Source organism: Atractosteus spatula, chromosome 12 (genome assembly GCF_055471065.1).
Source record: "Atractosteus spatula isolate fAtrSpa1 chromosome 12, fAtrSpa1.hap1, whole genome shotgun sequence".
Lineage (NCBI taxonomy): Eukaryota > Metazoa > Chordata > Actinopteri > Semionotiformes > Lepisosteidae > Atractosteus > Atractosteus spatula.
In genome coordinates this window covers 11,725,558-11,739,169 of record NC_142717.1, presented here as the reverse complement: position 1 = coordinate 11,739,169, position 13,612 = coordinate 11,725,558, and the positions used below count along the sequence as shown (strand labels likewise).

At 36.1% G+C, this 13,612-nt stretch overlaps 1 protein-coding gene across 3 annotated transcripts in view; it reads right to left on the bottom strand.

Annotated features, from left to right (window-relative positions):
- Positions 1-13,612, bottom strand: part of elp2 (elongator acetyltransferase complex subunit 2) — a 51,816-nt gene that overhangs the window by 2,756 nt on the left and 35,448 nt on the right. For 2 of the 3 annotated variants that reach the window (XM_088929662.1, XM_088929664.1), the window contains 3 exons: positions 8,158-8,279; positions 6,423-6,565; positions 2,428-2,541 (listed from right to left, as the gene is read on the bottom strand). In XM_088929662.1, coding sequence (XP_088785788.1) covers positions 2,428-2,541; positions 6,423-6,565; positions 8,158-8,279 — 379 coding nt within the window. Of the gene's footprint in view, positions 1-2,427; positions 2,542-6,091; positions 6,160-6,422; positions 6,566-8,157; positions 8,280-13,612 lie in introns of those variants that run through there. The other variant, XM_088929663.1, reaches the window with a different exon arrangement.

Here is a 13,612-nt window from a genome sequence, read left to right as displayed (position 1 = left end):
ATGTCCTATCACACAGTGATTCATTTTCATACGAATGAATCCGTTTCATGCCACCACCCATAGCAGACGCAAGAAACTGAAAAAGGGTTTGATGAAGCATTCAGATTTGAGCTCTAACAATATTCATATTTGCTTAAGAAATACAAACTATGTAATTATGAAAACAATTTTGGAAACAGCCATGGAAAATACTATTCTGTATTTCTGTGGTGGCTAATAAACTATAATTTAAATTGATTAAATTAAAAAAGTTACAGTTTACACAAAAGTTTGAAAAATACATTTTTGCACATATTCTTTACTTTGACAACGAGCATAACAGTTTTCTCTTTTCCTTTTGAAGCACTGCCTTTTTTTCAACAACTTCATATCCTTGGAGAGTTCAGTTTTCTGTAGATCCTTACAGAGTACTGTGACAGACAAGCTACAAGCTGGACATCTTGTGAAGAACTGCGATGTTGTCCTTTCTTTAAAATACCGATTTAGAAATGCAATTAGCCCTGTTTTCACATTATACTACATGTTTGGATCCAAACGTCTCTTCCTTCAAGAGAAAGCATTAGCGCTGTTCCATAACACAATGTTAGATGGCAAATTATAAGATATTCTATGATGTAATGACTGATACATTACTGATCTGTTTCTGTCATCCACTGGGGGGTGGAGTTCTTTCAGGCTGAAAAACACAATTTTGCTATTATGCCTTCTTTTTTTTTCTTTTGAAAAAAGAAGGAAAGGTACTTCTTCTGACATCAATCATCGTACTGTCTTCATCAAAGTGTCTTGGTAGATTCACTAGCTTTGGGCTGGGAGTGACCCAAAAGCAATAGGAGAGTCATGTAACAGGTTTAGAAATTTAATCTCATGTCTTCAATTATTAAATCTGGTGTAGTGAGCAATATCTAGGGAAAAGATTGCTATAAAAGCTTGATATAAAATAAGTTTGAGTAAGACAATACAATAGTGTTAAATAATTTAGACACCCAGTTCTGAAGGCTCACTTTAAAAATTGTAAATTAAATTGCATTATTTTTAGATACCAAGAAAACTATATCTTGAGTACGAACACAAAAAGCAGGGAAGCACAAAAAAAAACAGATAATGGACAAAAGGAAACACCTGGGCAAATGAAGGGCACCAAGTACACTGAAGCAAGTTATTTTTTTCCCCAGAGATATAACTTGTGTTAATTAAGCAAATAGCATCCCACCATGCACTTCGAAAGAGGTAAGCAACTGCAGATCAATTGACTGCACATTTTTAACTTAAGGTATGAGCAGCCAGTTTCATCCAAAGTGGCCCCTCAAAAACTTCACAGTCCAGGATGCAACAGCCGGGTCGCAGTGCAGAAACCACTCATCCCCCTGGGAATGCAGATTGCAAAACCAGGCAATGGACTACTGAAGAGTGGAGTAAAGTGATACTGCCAGACGAATCATCCCTCAGTATGTTCTCGACATGCATACAAGTACTCGTGTGGCACCAACCTAAAGAACTCTACGTCCCTCAACACTGGACTGGTGGAGGGACCTGGTGGCTCCGGAACGGTGTGGAGAACGTTTCACTGGCATGGTTTGGGAAGCACTCATTCCGTTAGAATGTACATGCCACTCAGAAACGCACTAAATCAGACTGCCCTTACAAACTGAGGTAAGCAGCAAACTGGTTAGGGATACCATTGTGATGCCAAAAGTGACTTTGGAGATGTACTGGACATAGATCTTCGCAAACCACAAGATGGAAGTCACTGTTCATACACTGTCAATATCCCAGTCCCCACCTAAGCTGGCCTCTGTGGCCTCATCTTAATTCTTGTATGAGTATACTGCAGACATGTGACAGAGGATTTTATGGTTCGATGAGACGATAATTGAACTTTTAGTCTACATTTGTGGTGTAGCCCACAACAGCACATCACTCAGTCAACACCATCCCAACCACCAAAAATACTGGTAAAAGCATCATGTTATGGGGATACCTCTCAATTGCAGGGACTAAGTGATGCAAAGTATCTGCAACTAAATGAAGGCTGAAGAAGGTGAATTATAGGGGAAAATCTACTTGAGTCACCAAAGAATCTAAAATTGGGTCATACTGTAAATAGAAATAGCAGGACAATGATCCACACTGAAGTACTTTGACTGGGCCATTGAAAGATATTAACTCTCTTCCAGTCAAAGCCCTAAAGAAAGATAAAAAAGCAGAGACTCTCTGAACACCTTTCTTCTGGAACATTTTCGACGGTGAGCTGACAAATAGGTTGCTGTCTGAACATGGAAATAAACAGGAAACTGCATAAAAAAAGATTTGAGACTGCAATCTTAAAAGCGTTATTGGCTTTGATGTCTTGACAAAACTGCACAACGTGCGCATCTTATAACTGCTTAAAATACATTTTAAAATAAGATGACGTTAGGAAAAGGATACAATTCATCCATCTCTCCACATTTAATCCAGTCTGTTCCTGCAGATGGATCTGTCAGTGGCTTCCATTTGTACAGAGCAATCCTCCCACACTCCAGACCCACAGACAGGATGTAACTTCAAAGGAGTAAAAAAAAAAATACATATTCATATTTCAAAGAAATTCTCAATTCTCTAAAAATACAAACCAAATACAAACAGCAAACTGGAGCAGTACTTGCCCATGCTACCAAGAAATATAAATACCTTGTTATTACTAAACACCTAGATGCCTATGGTTACATTCTGACTGCAACCTACTGTCCTATATCATCCTGAGATGTAAAGGGTCACAGCAGGTCATTTTAGAATTAGAAGTAGAAAACAAAAACAAAATGGAAAAAAAAAACTACCAGACTAATTTAATCTAACAAAGGTTGTGGTAGATGAAATATTCATACCATATAAAACACCTTTGATCACTGCTGTGTAGCTTCTGAGGGCAACTTGAAAAACATGTACAGCTATTAGCCTGGTCACAGTGGAAACTGAACTGAAGACATATGGTATATTATTACAGTTTCCACTGTAGCCAGACAGGAATTACGTCAACATCGTAGCAGGTAGGAGTGTACTTGGATAGTAAATAGACAATGGGAAGGAGATCCAGAGAACAACATGGATTCTTTACATACAGGACCTTTAAGCTTCGGAAAGGTAAAAAATATTTCAGTAAATTAAACTGGAAAAAGCAGAGACGGTTCCCATTCGATCCATTATGTTCTTGGTTTTCCAAATAATAAGAAGTTTACATTTTATTGGCTAAATCTTAGAGTTGGAAACTTATCTTAATGAAAAATACAAAAAGATGCACTAAAAACGTGCCTTAAAATAATGTTTCATTCTGAATTGCACATTACCGAGTGCAATTATGCTTCTGTGCTTCTTTTGAGATGGGTACTGGCAGAATATTATGAGGAACAGTGTCTTATACAGACTGTGCTAAAAACAAAACATGCTGATGATTTATATTTTCAAATATTTTTTTTCCATAAATTGTGGGTATTATTTATTTTCTGAAGTCTATAAACTTGCAACGCAATCTATCATATTAATGAGCTATGATTAAAAAATACATCTTCTTTATAATACGGTAGTTGTGACCCAATTCAAACTTCCTTTACATTGAATTCCTCTATAAATTAGGTTATATTACTTAAATGAAACCAGGTGTGTGGTTGCATACGTCATGTATCTGTGCAATTTCATTTAGCAAACTCTTCACAGAATAAAACATTTTGGTGAACAAACTTAAACATTAAGTTAGTCCGTTTAAGCAGTGATGTTAGAAAATGATATGCAGAATCAGTAAAGATTTTTTTCCATAAATAGTGGGTATTAATTATTTTCTGAAGTCTATAAACTTGCACGCAATCTATCATATTAATGAGCTATGATTAAAAAATATATCTTCTTTATAATACGGCACGCTGTGACCCAATTCAAACTTCCTTTACATTTAATTCCTCTATAAATTAGGTTATATTACTTAAATGAAACCAGGTGTGTGGTTGTATACATCATGTACCTGTGCAATTTCATTTAGCAAACTCTTCACAGAATAAAACATTTTGGTGAACCTCTGTCAGAGAAAAGCAACACAAAATAAACACCTTTCACTGTTAATCTTTACCTCATTAAAATTTTATCTGCTGAAGTTGATGCTTTTTAAATGAATATTTAAGTGACGAAACCGTGAGTAAATTAAGTTTCCACAGACACTGGGTCTAAGACAAAACAAGCATTAATACATTTTGGTTACATACAGAAATCACCATCTACAGTGCCTTGAAAAAGCATACAGACTCTTCCTAAATTACAAAATAAAGTAAACAATATGTCATTCAAAACCTGAATCCTCAAACAGAGGACTTATGGTGAAGGTACAGTAAATTTCAGCAAAAACTAAATAGGAAAAAACTAAAATGTTGATTGCATAAGTGTTCAGAACCGTGAACTCAATATATAGTTGAAGCCTTTGGAAAGTCTCTACCAACTAGGCACGTTTTGCTCATTCTTCTTGGTACATTTGCACAAGATTGCTCTGTGGGGATTGACAATGGAGAGCAGTTTTCAAGTCTCTGCACAGATTCTTAATAGGATTCAAGTCAGGACTTTCACTAAGCCAGTCAAGGACATTTACTTTCTTATTCTTATGGTATTCCAGTATGGCTTTGGCTCACTGCCTTCATGAAAGGTGATATTTTTATCACAGTTTTTGGTCTGAAGCAGGTTATCTTCTAAATTTTGCTAGTACTTTACTCCCTCTGGATTTCCCACCTGTTTTGACAGGCTTCCCAGTCGCAGCTGGTCAGAAGCAGAACTGGAGGCTAATGCTGTCACCATCACTACCTGAGAGTAGGAATGGAGGTCACTGACTGGGGTACTCTGTGGGGTTTGTGTCAGATGTAACGCTTTGAATTTGGTTTTATAACAAAATTTGGTCTTGTCTGAACACAAAACCTTTGGCAAGATGTTCGCTGTGTCACTTTAGTTCTGCATTTCAAGCAGGATTTGAGATGGTATATTTTCAGTTCCATACAAGCACCAGAAAATGTGGACATTTTCTATTATCTCCGCCACTGATCTCTGTAACTCTTTGTTACAGAGTGGCATCCCTTACCAGTTCCCTCTTTGTAAATCTGCTCAGTTTGGAGGGAAATTCTGATCTATCCAGGTGGTTTCCACTACTTAATAACAGACTTTCTTAAGATCAAAGATCTTTGAAATCTTTTTTTATACAATTCTGATCTGTGCATTTATACAACTTTATTCTTGAGTCTCCATGTTTGAATCTTTTCTTGTACAGTAATTCGCTATCCGACCGGGGGAGGTTACAGAGACAGGTGTATTTATTTTGAAATCACGTAAACCACTACAACTGCACCCAGAGGCCACTTAAATAATTGTGTGGCTCTCTAAGATACTTTTGTGCCCCTAAATTAATTTAACTATGCCACAGGAAAGGTTTTGAATACTTATGCAATTTTAACTATTCCATTTTTCTCTTATATAATTTACTTCTTTCTTTTGTTTTTTTTTTTGCTTTGAATGTGTGAATAGGTTCTGTATATAACAAATAATAATTTCTACTTCAAAGTATCATGACTACAAGCTTTAAGAGCAACAAATTTGTGAAAACAGTGCAAGGGTCTGAATACTTTTGAAAGTCACTGTATGTTAAACTCTTCTGACCAAACTGAACATTGACAACATGTTTAACTGATACATTACGCTTTACAATTTCAATACTGCATTCCTGTTGCATACAGCAAATTATCAGTAGCAATCCTTACTCTATATCTAAATTCCTTTTATTTTAAAGAAAATGTTCAAATGTAATCACACCTCAAAATGTCCACTTATATTGTAGCCAGATACCAAATTATTAATACGACATAAAATTATGAAAAACATTCTCCCTTCCCTAACTTATTTCATTATCTATTAGTAGGGACGGCATTCTTCAGAACGTCATTTTCCTGTGAACATTATTATACATATATAATATGTCATATGTAATTATAATAACTATAATAACACAAATTCTGTGACGTGTTAATACAACAAGAAAACTTGCAACTTTGTCAACGCAAAAAGCCCCCTCCCAATATTTCCCATACTTAACAAATGTCTCCTGCCTCTTATTTTGTTTTAAAAAGTCAGAAAAGGCGTCATTCATCTGGTCTGCCCAGCCTTAGAAAAAGGGAGATGAAGCATCGCCGTCAAATACAATTATCAATTATAACTCTTATCTATCAAAAACAACTTTTAGAATTTTATTATTTACAACTATGGCAAAAAATGGATCCAAGTGTCCTAACTAAATTTGGCTTCCATTGATAAAGATATAGAAAATGGTTACTGAATTCAAGAACTCAAGAAACTACCAGACTGAAAGATTACACTGAATGGTGTGTGCATGCCTGTGAGCAATACTGCAGCCGTTTGAAATGTACCTTCCATCTGGATACCGCATAGGGCAAAAGCTGACAGCAGTGGCTGCATCCCCCACATCCAACACTGACGACCGGGGACAAACCATTAGTTGGCAGTTTTTCTCTACATTTTCATCACAGCTGCCTTCTCCCCATATAATAACCTGTCAGGTGAGAGACATGGAAAAGGTCTTAAGTTCACACAGCAGAGAAACATCAAGCTACTTCAAGACTGATTAAGACAAAGTATAGGACTAATGCTAAAATGTGACAAATGCAGTAAATGCCAGAAACTAAAAGCTTCTTTAAAAAGGTTTTGATTTTTAGTATGCATACTCTGTATTGCACAGAGCTATATAGATGAAGGAGATGAACCAGGAAGAGTACAAGTACTGTATCCATTAGTTTCTAGCATACATATAGATTGGAAACCCACTGTATGTTAAAGAATGAAGGTTCTTTTGAAGTGAACAAAAGCTGTTTGATAGAGGCATTGCTAAATATAAACGCCTAACAAAATCAATTCAAATGAGGAGTATGAGGCGTTCTATAAAAAACAAGAAGTTTTAACATTCTAACAATGTTGATCACTTGGATCTCCGATACTGCATGTTCACTAAACAACAATGAATTAAAGGACATGCAGGTATTTTTTGATTTACATGGCAGGTTCCTTCCTGAAAGATCTGGAGTAACTCAAAAAGATGTAGATTAAAGACTAATTTCCCCATAAGAATGCATGCAAATAGGGGAGGGGTGCATTCTGGGTTGACTTCAACCTACAGGCTTGAACTCCCAAATAAAAACTATTACACAAAGTATTCATGTGAAATGTTTATATAGTTGTACTAAAAGTCATTCACACAAAATGTTTAATATTTATTAATTTCATGTAAAATGTAAAAGGAAGACTGTCATTAGTGGTGGGAATTTGTCTTGCACATCAAGAGCTCAAACATATAATATCTATATCAATAATACAATTGGACAACAGTAAAATGCATCTTTACCATGCATATATTTTGTCTCAATGTCATTTTAATGGTTCTTATGTATGATTACAAATATTTTTTCCTTATTTAGGAATATTGCTGATTATTAATTATAGACTTTTATTTAATTGTTAAATGAAAATGTTCTTAAAAACAACTTTAAAGAAATATAAAATTTTAATTGAATTTTTTGTACATTAAGATTTTCAAACAGCTTATGTTTTTATACGATTTTACACAATATTGCCATATGTACATAATATGAATGCTATGGATTAAGATGAAGATATTTAATTGACTTAGCAAGTGGGAGGCAATGGGAGATGAAGGAGATGAACAGTGGACAAAAGAACACAATGATTGCCCATATGCCTGAATGTCATCCCTATCTAAACGTAGATACACACACTAAACGTAGCATAAACCTCTTGCTGGCCAAGGTGCACTGAACTAGTGTGTAAATTCAGACCACATTGATACAAAACTTGCACATTTTGTTGCCGACTGATGTTACTCAAATCAGCAGTGACCAGGCTGTTGCAATGACCCCCCTCAAGTTGAAAGCAAATTGCTCATTTGTAATGCAGCCGGTATTGCCTCTAACAGTGATTGCATCAATGGCAATTCTTTTTATTATTAAAGTTCTATCATTCCATTTTAAAAGAGGATCAAGACAACATTTGGGTTTTTATGTAGGTAACTATTGTTATTGCTAGGTACTGCAGCTGATCTCATAAGCAATGGACTTTTTTTTTCCAAGTTACCTTCTTATCTCTGCTTGCTGTCACAAAATACTTGCTGTCTGGGCTCCAGTCGCAAGCCCAGATGATCCGAGTGTGGACCGAGTTATTCTTATGAGTGTGTGTATACAGAGTGTAACAAGGCTCTGTGGAAAAAAAACCAAAAGCAAGACACAGATTGTAAAGGCATACAATACAGACCATTGTTAACCTGTTCAGGGTGGTACAGTACAGTCTAAAAGTATCACAGAAAGTAAAACTGAAATGATTCAATACTTTGACTGAAACAAATTTAAAATGAGCCTCAAGTTATGCTCTTCATGGAGGCTTTTTTCGAACTGAAATCAGATCTCTCAAAACTAATACTGTTACTTTAAAGCTATCTTGTAAGGCTAAACATCCAGATTAAAAACAAAAACTAAAAGTAAAGACATCAAAGAGGTATGAATAATAACTATTTCTAACTGAATAAATAATAAAGCAAAAAACAAGAAATAAAGGACTAAGAACAGATGAGAATATTTCCAAAAATGAAGGAACCCCTCGCATGAGATATGGTATTACATGAAAATAATATTCATTAATCAGTTGTACAGATGTCGATATCTTTAAAGGATTCATGTACTGTACCTCTATCAAAACATTTTCCAACAATTTGTATTCTGGATGACAAATTAAATTGATTCAGAGAACTAAACACTGTATGTGCCTCTCATCTCTAAGGCTGTGGAAAGTCACTCTTTCTGAAAGATTGAGCTCCATAATAGAGCATGGCCTTGATGTGACTGCCCATTCCAAAAACAGAGAAGGAGCACAATAAATTCTTGTTTAGAGTCCATATAATTGTCTTTATAGATGGGTTACCTATTGTTCACGTTCATTCTTTTACTAAGAACTTGACTAGCTTTTGGCCAAATGGCTGTATAATTAGATTGGCTGTATCTGTGTAAGGAGTCACAAAGCTCAGGCATTCAGACATTAAGAAAGAACAAGTGTCTTTAGTGTCCAAAATGCACCCCTGGCAAGTGCACATTGCTAAAGATGATCAAATGTTATTACATCACTTGGAGATCCTGAAAAGAAAGGTCGTTAATGAAACATCGATGACAGCGAATGCTTATTTCTTACAACATCCCCTGACATGTCTTAAACTGATACCGACAGAGCTGCTGAAGCCACACTATCTTGCAGCTGGATGAGCTCTATACTGCCATTTTCACAGGTGCCGAGGTGGGTCACCTCCTGCAGCTACAACAGCCCGGACATGCCTGGTCTCTGAAACCCCAGGGAAGTTTGTAATATATTGTACACTCAGTGACCATTCATCTAGTGAAACCTCAAGCATGCTGTACAATATGGAGCACTACTTAAGGGTCAGAAAGTGTCTGTGAACCTGTTCAATTTCATTCTCTTGGAATGATAATCACACAATGAGGTGAAATAAGGTTACATATCAGTTGTGCCTCAGCATAATACAGACTGAAAGCGTTTTTTTTTACAAACAGCGAAAACAGAATGATAGCTCCTAGACTCCTTGAATTCAGAAGACCAGGGGGAATTGCCTAAATTAACATTGCTATTGTTTCTACACTGCTAAATCATTTACTTTCTTTATTGTCCCATATGGGAAATTTGCTTTGCAGGCAGGTAAATGACATAACACAATACATAACACATTACACATAAAACCCATTAACAAAAAAGAAACATACATGATTAGTACAGCACAGAATCACAAACCCTAATGGCCTTTTGAAAAACCTCATCAAACAAAATTTCTCCAATTCTCACTGACAACACAACCTTTAATATGAAGACAAAATTTCCAGGAGTTATTGTGCACTAGAAGATCTACTGTGCAATGAAGGATTGTCCAAATCCCAACAAGCTTAAGGACTAAAGGTAGAGACTTCATTCAGAAGCTGTAAAGTTCAGCAGTTCAATTACAGATCAGCTGGTCTGAATCAGTTCAGCAGAAAGAAATATAAAGACACGCCACTCATTGGGAATATAATCTGCAATGTTTGCTTCATGAAGAGAAAGTACAGGGCTGACAGATACATTTTTGTCTTGAAGAAATAGGGCCTTTGAGTCAATTCAGATTGAACTCTAATCAGGTTTCAGAATTTAAATCAGCTAAGCAAAAATTCATGTGGAAAAAGAATGCAATCTCTTCTGTGAGAAATGGAGGAGGGTCTGTTGTGCATTTTCAGGTCCTTATGCCACTGTTAGAATTGAGAAGCGGTTGCATTTTAGGATATTTTATGAAAAATCCTAATTTTCCTCACTAAGAACATCAAACCTAGTCACCCATGTAGGATGTTGTATACAGAGATTCAATTCTCTATGCATAAATCAGGATATTATAACAATGAATAGAGAAAATGAAGTTTTGTATGATGGAAATGGTTAAAAGCTTGCCTCTTTAATCACTTTGTAAACACAAAGTTTTGGGAATATGCACTTATCGACTTGAATAGATGAGAAAGAACCAGTGTCAATAATACAGTAACTCTTTATTATTACTTTTAATGCATACTTTTAAGCTTTAGAAAAGAGTCTAAAATTAGTTTTTAGAATTTCTAAAAAGCTTACTATGAAAATATGAAATACAGCTTACAAGGAATGACGTGGACAGATGTCCCGAGAGCTAATACAATAATGATGCTTAATAAATGTCAAAAAAAGCAAAGGTTCAAAACAAATTAAATGCTGAAACAAATAAGTCAATGTCTCGGAAAATACAGTGCAGTCCTTAAGTATTTGGACAGTGACACAATTTTTGTTGTTTTGGCTCTGTACTGCAGCACATTGGATTTGAAATGAAACAATGACTACGAGGTTTAAGTGAAGAATGTCAGCTTTAAATTAAAGGTTAATTCGAGGGTATTTACGTCTATATGGGGTGAACCATATAGGAATCACAGCCCTCATTATACATAGCCTCCCCATTTCAAGGGACCAAAATTAATTGGACACATTAAGATAATCTTAAATAAAATTGTCATGTTTAGTACTTGTACCTGAAGACTGCGACCCCTAGACATCACCAGATGCTAGGTATCTTCCCCAGCCTGCTCTTCCAGGTGTGTAATGCAGTTATTTTTAGTTCCTGCTTGTTCTAAGGGCTTTTTGCCTTCAGTCTTGTCTTCAGTAAGTGAAACGCATGCTCAATAGGATTCAGGTCAGGTGATTGACTTGGCCGGTCTAGAACATTCCACTTTTTGGGCCCTGAAAAACTCCATAGTTGCTTTACAGTAGCAGCATGTCTGGGGTCATTGTCCTGCTGCAAGGTCCAATACGTTTTGAAGCATTTGGTTGGATCTGAGCAGGTAAGTTGCTTCTGTACACTTCAGAATTCATCCCGCTGCTGCTGTCAGCAGTAGCATCGTCAATAAAGACAAGTGAGCCAGTTCCACTGGCAGCCATACATGCCCAAGCCATGACACTACCTTCACCATGTTTTACTGATGAAGAGGTATGCTTTGGATCATGAACAGTTCCTTTTTTTCTCCACACTTTCCTCTTTCCATCACTCTCGTGCAGGTTAATCTTTGTCTCACCTGTCCATAAGACTTTGTCCCAGAACTCTATAGCTTTTTAGCAAACTGTAACCTGGTTCTTCTGTTCTTGACTTATCAGTGGTTTGCAGCTTGTGGTGAACCCTCTGAGGTTATGCTGGTGTATTCGTCTCTTTATGGTAGTCTTTGACACATCTATGCCTACGTCCTGGAGAGTGTTCTTGATCTGTTCAATAGTCGAAAGGGGTTTTTTCTTCACGACTGAAAGTATTCTTCTGTCATCCACTACGGTGGTCTTCCGTGGTCTACCAGGTTGTTTGCTATTGCTAAGCTCACCAGTGCGTTCTTTTAATTTTTTTAATTTAATGTCTCTGAGAAATGTATTCTGATCTTTCAGCCACATGATGGCCCACTTTACTGGCACTTCTTTGGTCCTCATGTTGAGAGACAACAGCAGTAGACTCCATATGCAAATGCCACATCTAGAATCAACTCTAGACCTTTTCTTAACTCTCTTGTGCATGAACTAACGATGCAACAACGCACAGCTGGCCAAGAAACAACTGAGCAGCCAATTGTCCAATTACTTTTGGTCCTCTTAAATGGGAGGACTATGTATAAAAAGGGCTGCGAATCCTATATGGTTCACCCAATATAGACGTAAATACCCTCGAATTAAAGCTGACATTCTGAACTTTAACCTCATAGTCATTAATTTATTTCAAATCCTATTGACTGCACAGTATGGCCTTCATGGTTTAATGGAGAAGTAATAGGTAAAAAGAGAAAACTACAAATTAAGTAAAGTGGGCAAATATCCTAATATGGAAAAAGTGACCAGAGCTATAAGAACAGCTGTAAAATATACACCAGAGCTACAGACTGCTGCAATGGAGGAAAAAAGTTAACATCGAGCACTTTATATGATAATAGGGATTTAATAATAGAAACTGCCACACTTGCTAAATTAATATTTCACACAGGTTTTTACAATAGAACACATTCATAACATATTCTATGTTATAGACAGAGTTTTATTGGTATTGGGTAATTTTTTGTTACAAGCGACACCAAACATAAAACTAATAAGTCGCTGGGGCCTAATGGTATCATCCCCAGAAAAACATCATAAAATAATGGACCTTATTTATAGACCCTTAGCTAGGATATTTTAATCCTCACAAAGAGTGGGAGCTATATTCACAGATTTGTGAACTGCAAACATAATATGAATTCATTAAAAGAGTTCACAAAACTGAACCAGAAAAGTACAAACTAATCAGTCAGCCTTACTTCTTTTACTGGTAAATTTATGGAAACAAAAGTATGTGCTAAACTATACAATTTTCATAAAACTGATGAATGAATTTAGAAAGGCAAGGGCATTGAAGTTACAGTAGTTATTCAAACACGCAACAAAGACAACACTAAAACACTAGAGAACATTTAAATATACTACATTATATATTTAAGTTTCTTGAAAGCTTTTGATGTGGTTCCACTGAAAAGGCTATTTCTCAAATTAAAAGCTGTAGAAATTCAAGACAGGGTATCGACATGGATTGTGAGCTGATTAACAAATAGGAAACAGGTTATCCTAAGGGCTATAACCTCTAATTGGATGGGTATAAACAGTGGTATGTCGCACAAGCCAGCTGAAGTTCCTGTTACATATAAATGACTCAGATTCTGATGTATTAAGCATACTAGCTAAAGTTACAAATCATGGATTGGGCAAACAGTTGGCAAATATCTAATATTGCTAGGTACAGGGTGATCTACATAGGATGTAGAGGCTGCAACTGTGTAGTGGGACCATAAATTGCATGGGTGATTCTATGCCACAGGAAGCTTTACATAAAAAGGGAATGAGGTGTTTAGTGTTTTTATAGCCTTTTTAAGACATTATGGGGAAAGAAACTCAAACAGAATACTAACAGGATATAAAATCAAACAGA